The 4,711-nt window shown below is 36.9% G+C and overlaps 1 protein-coding gene across 1 annotated transcript in view; it reads right to left on the bottom strand.

Moving 5' to 3' along the window:
- LOC123982213 (galactosylceramide sulfotransferase-like) overlaps positions 1-4,072 on the bottom strand; it is a 26,091-nt gene extending 22,019 nt beyond the window's left edge. Inside the window, exons 1-4 of the mRNA XM_046067636.1 lie at positions 3,970-4,072; positions 2,733-2,840; positions 1,863-2,005; positions 6-726 (exon numbers count right to left, since the gene is read on the bottom strand). Coding sequence (XP_045923592.1) covers positions 6-726; positions 1,863-1,987 — 846 coding nt within the window. The 5' untranslated portion in view covers positions 1,988-2,005; positions 2,733-2,840; positions 3,970-4,072. The remainder of the gene's footprint in view (positions 1-5; positions 727-1,862; positions 2,006-2,732; positions 2,841-3,969) is intronic.
- Positions 4,073-4,711: the final 639 nt, after the last annotated feature.

The following is a 4,711-nucleotide window of genomic DNA, read 5'->3' as shown; positions in this document are numbered from 1 at the left end:
CGAGCATTTAGTTTAAAATACAGGATGTCCTCCGTGGTCCAACAGAGTGTTTCCTTAAGCAGGATAAGAGACTCATCAAAATATTCTGCTATGAGAACCAGATCAAATTGTTTGGATAAGCTGTGAATATTCATCATTACAAGAGGATCATCAGCCTCCAGGTTGTTATCAAAACCAAAGTCAAAAAAGAGCAAATTTTTAAGATAGAATGAGTTGTACGCCTGTGGGCTGTAGAAGGACTGAGGATTGTTCAGAAACTTCACCACTTTGTTCCCTCCATCAATCCTCCATGTGAGAGGAACATCTCTCTGATAATAATGGAAGGATGACTCAAAGAGATCCACTGGGTTGCGTAAGATGGTGAAGTACGCAGCATCTGGAGGCAGAACCTTGGCTACTTCCTGATGGTCAAAGCGCATGTGGTTACAAACTATGTTGAAACAGTCTCCAGGCCTGTAGTCCCTCACCTTGGAGCACAAGAAAGGCGATGGGTAGAAAAAGTCATTGCGCCCATCAGGGAAGGCAAATTTAAGCTTGTGCTTTTCTCCAAATCTGAAGAGGATGTTTAGTACGGTGCTACTAGCAGTTTTATGGGTCTTCATGAACATGAGGTTCACTCTGGGGGAGCACTCTTCTGACTGGGATTTTGTGCTTTGAGAAGGCATGCTCAAATTTTTCTTCAATAGTCTGCCTTTACTGAGAGGACACGTGTCTTCCTGGGAGCCCCTGTAAATAAAAATATATGGATATTGGTAATAACTTTATTGCAGACACAGGTCCATATAACACATCATACAGTACACAATACAAGGAAATACATAAATAGAAAATACATACATAAAAATTCCATATTAGCCTAGGATATACAGACTATTGCACCAATGTCGTCTTAACCTAGAAGTGTATCTATAACAGCTTTTCAGAGGACTGACTAGGGATTCAATTATATGATTCTCTGACTTGTCCAGGTGACACATAAAACTAAACATCAGTTGTCTTAAGAGTGCCTCCCAAGTTGGCACTCTAGTAGACACAAAACAAATGACTAGCACTATGCCACCTAGGGATATGAAGCAGCAGCCTCATGCATCATTATATGCTACCTTAAGCCTCTGCATACTCTTTTTCTTATAGTTAGACCACAACTGAGCAGTATATAGCGGTGTAATGTAGGTCCTAAACAGAGAGCACTTCACACGGTCAGAACACATGGAAAACCTCCTTATAAGCACGTTAGCTTGAGAATAAATTTTACAGCGCTGACGGTATAGGTCTTGGTCATCCGTCCAGATATGACATGAGCTAAATATTTAACTTCCTCACACACAGCAAGAGGGCTATCTGTCAAATAAAAGGTTGGGAAAGTTGAATTCCTGTCCTCATCGCTTCTAAGTATCATTATGTGACTTTTCTTAGCGTTATACTTTATGTCATAATCAAGGCCATACTGAGAGCACACCTTCATCATCTGCTGCAGCCCAGCACTATATGGACATAGCAGGACCAGGTCGTCTGCATACATAAGATGATTAACAACAGTGTTGCCCACAAGACAGCCAGTTTTTAACCTATTTAGCTGGTCTGATAATTCATCCATATAAACATTAAATAAAATCGGAGACATAATTCCTCCTTGCCGCACTCCATTACTCACGTGGAAGGGAGCAGATTGTCCCATTTAACCAAAAACGTTTGATGGGCATACCAAAACACTAAAATTCTCACTAAAAATTTAGGGGCACCTCTATCTAGCAGTTTTACAAACAAACGCTCATGATTAATTCTATCAAATGCCTTGACATGCAAACAGATTCAACTGACTTAGCGCAATAAAAATAGTGCTTTTCTTTGTACATCTTTACCTTATCTTCACTTGGATTGGTTTTGTCAAGCAGTACAGCACCAGCATGAAGTTGATCAATGAAACCCAGAGAATCAGCCTTCGTATTGCAAGTCTGTACTTCTTTCCTTTGATGTCAGACATCATTAATACCCAAACGGGAACCTGAAAATTACATTAAAGAGCACAAACAGGTGTAATGCCCTGCAGCGATTCTTACACACAAGCTAACTCATCCCTTAATACACTTATTATGTATTGATGGAAAGCCCAAGCCTGGTCTATTAACCTTACATGTAACCTGGTGTTTATCATTGCTAAAAAGAAGATCTCTATGATAACTGTAAACATGAAATGGGAAAGCTAGACATAATACAGATGAGCAAGAAACTGCTGCATCACTCTTTCTGTCAGATAAAACACAGAGCCCTGTGTTTATACTATAAATATGTTTATGGTGCTTATAATGCCTTTACAACAGGCAGACATGGAAGGACAAAAGATCCACAAACACCACAGTTTACAGCTTAGGTACTAGTAGCTTCCAACAGAATACTGCTCATGAAAATGTCTAAAGATCAAACCCAGTTTCAAGCTCTGACACTGGACAAATGCTTCCTCTTTATACAAGCAAGCAGGTGATGATGTGATATGAAAATGTGTGTCCCTTTGTAGATCAGTTCTACTAATCTTTTACATTGATAGTTATCTATGTGGTCCATTACCACAAGCATAACATTAGCTTAACAACTCTGTAGACCCATTATACTAAAAAAAAAAACCTTTTGATGGTCAAAAGAACGAAGAAAGAGTATAAATGACATGGTAAATCAAAGACTAAATCAAAGAAAAATATGTGTGGAACAATTATAAGTAAAGAGACTTTATTTACCTGAAGATGACAGCATTAGCAGTGCGAGAGTGAAGCTTTTCTATCTTTAAATCCACTTTTGTTCAGCTTGCTGTACACTCTGAAGCCATATCTCATTGGTAGTGAGAACTGAAAGAAAGTCAGATTTGAATGCTCCTCTGGTACATACTGTATTAGTTTATGAATTACACTACTGTTCAGTGGCACAACTCTACGTAACTGTTCCAGCAAATTGTAGAGTGACAAATAAGCTGATAAAACTACACTTAAGCAATTTGGCAACTTTTTGTATTCCGAATTGGTACATAAGATGTGTTAAATTGAACCGACTGCATTCAAATTTGTAGTAAGGTATACTTAAATTTGTAGGATAAAAAAAAACTTTACTCTTGGGCATGAAAAATCGATCTGCAGTGTTGGCATAACCAAGGTACTTTGAGCATGATCAAATACTGTGCTACATTTTGCCTTATTTTATCAAATAGTAGCCTATTTTCTATCAGCATTGCTTCGCACAGTCACTCCGGTAAACCAGATACATTTACATAAATTCGAGGTACTTTGAGTATTTCCAATTTTATGCAACTTTATACTTCTACTCCACTTCATTTCAGAGGGAATTATAGTACTATTTTCTCGACTACATTTGTCTGACAGCTTAAGTCACTAGTTACTTTTTTAATTTTCAGTGAAAACCATGCATAGCCTATCCAAATTTTTTGAAAAAAGCATAGTCACAAAGCTAAAAACAGAGCTGTTTTATTGAGATCATGAAAAGTTGACTTTTTAGAGATAGGCTACATGGTTTGGTTCACACATAGGCTCTAATTATCTTAGAATATGATGCATTACTGAAGATTAAACTACCCAACAGTTTAAAATGAAATTAACACAACCTTACAGAACTACAGCAGTGAAATGCAACATAGACATTAATGACTGCGGTAACGCGAGCCGCCGAATGCGAAACCGTGGTCAAGCCAGCCGCCGTCTGATTTCTGTTGCGCCTAAAGCAGTGTTATTATGGTAAGAACGAGGTGAGAGTGAGCCGAAGGTCCTGAAAGATACATACGTATTTTTTTGTGATGCTCTTAGTGATTATATGAGCACAAATACATACAACATAAATATAATAATATTACTAATAACAATAATGATAGTAGTATAATTTATTATTATTTGTTATTGATGCAAATACAAAAGGTACCTTTTCTTTGTTATTTTGTGAACATAATGAACCAGCTGAAAAGGATCTTACCTCTAACGTTAATCCAAAACCAGGAGATAGTGAGCCGTTTTCACATCGCTCCAGAAAGTACAGGTATGGTGATGGTTGCGTAACTTTAGCCGATTTAATATCAACACACCCGCCTCCCGCCACCTGCCTGTCACTGTGTAACCACCCCAAAAAATGCTCTATGGATATTGCACCGATGTTCAAAACTTCCAAACCAGAAGTGTTTTCGTTTGGCTACATTTGACCAGCCGCCGCAGGGCTTTAGTGAACGCAGATAAACGGGAACTGATGAGGATGTTTTGTTTTTTTCTGTCTTTGTTTTTTCTTTATGAGAACCCGTTGGTCCAGTTCTCCGACCCAGGTCAAAAAGAAGTGCTCTTAAAAGGCACTGAAAATATACTTGAAATTCACATAGTATGCTTATAGTACATTCATACTTCTAACATGCTTACTACAAGTATTAAAGATATATTCTCCTGAGCTTTAACATACTTCTCAAAAGTATACTTTGAATAAATTGGTAATAAATATATACTTAATTAAACTTTTAATAAATATGCTTAAATAAAAGTATATTTTTTTTTACAACATTTTAGTCTATTTATTAAAAATATATTTATTTAACTCTTAGTAAATACTATTTAGGTGTACTTTGTGGAAGTACATTGTTAAACAATTACACTTTTAGTGGGTTAAAAATATATTTATGCCAAACATGCTTCATTGTGTAGGCTACTGCAAAATATTGTAATTATTTATGTAA

This window comes from Micropterus dolomieu, linkage group LG13 (assembly GCF_021292245.1).
Source record: "Micropterus dolomieu isolate WLL.071019.BEF.003 ecotype Adirondacks linkage group LG13, ASM2129224v1, whole genome shotgun sequence".
Classification (NCBI taxonomy): domain Eukaryota; kingdom Metazoa; phylum Chordata; class Actinopteri; order Centrarchiformes; family Centrarchidae; genus Micropterus; species Micropterus dolomieu.
Note: the sequence above shows the minus strand (reverse complement) of the source record. Positions and strands in the feature narration are given on the sequence as shown.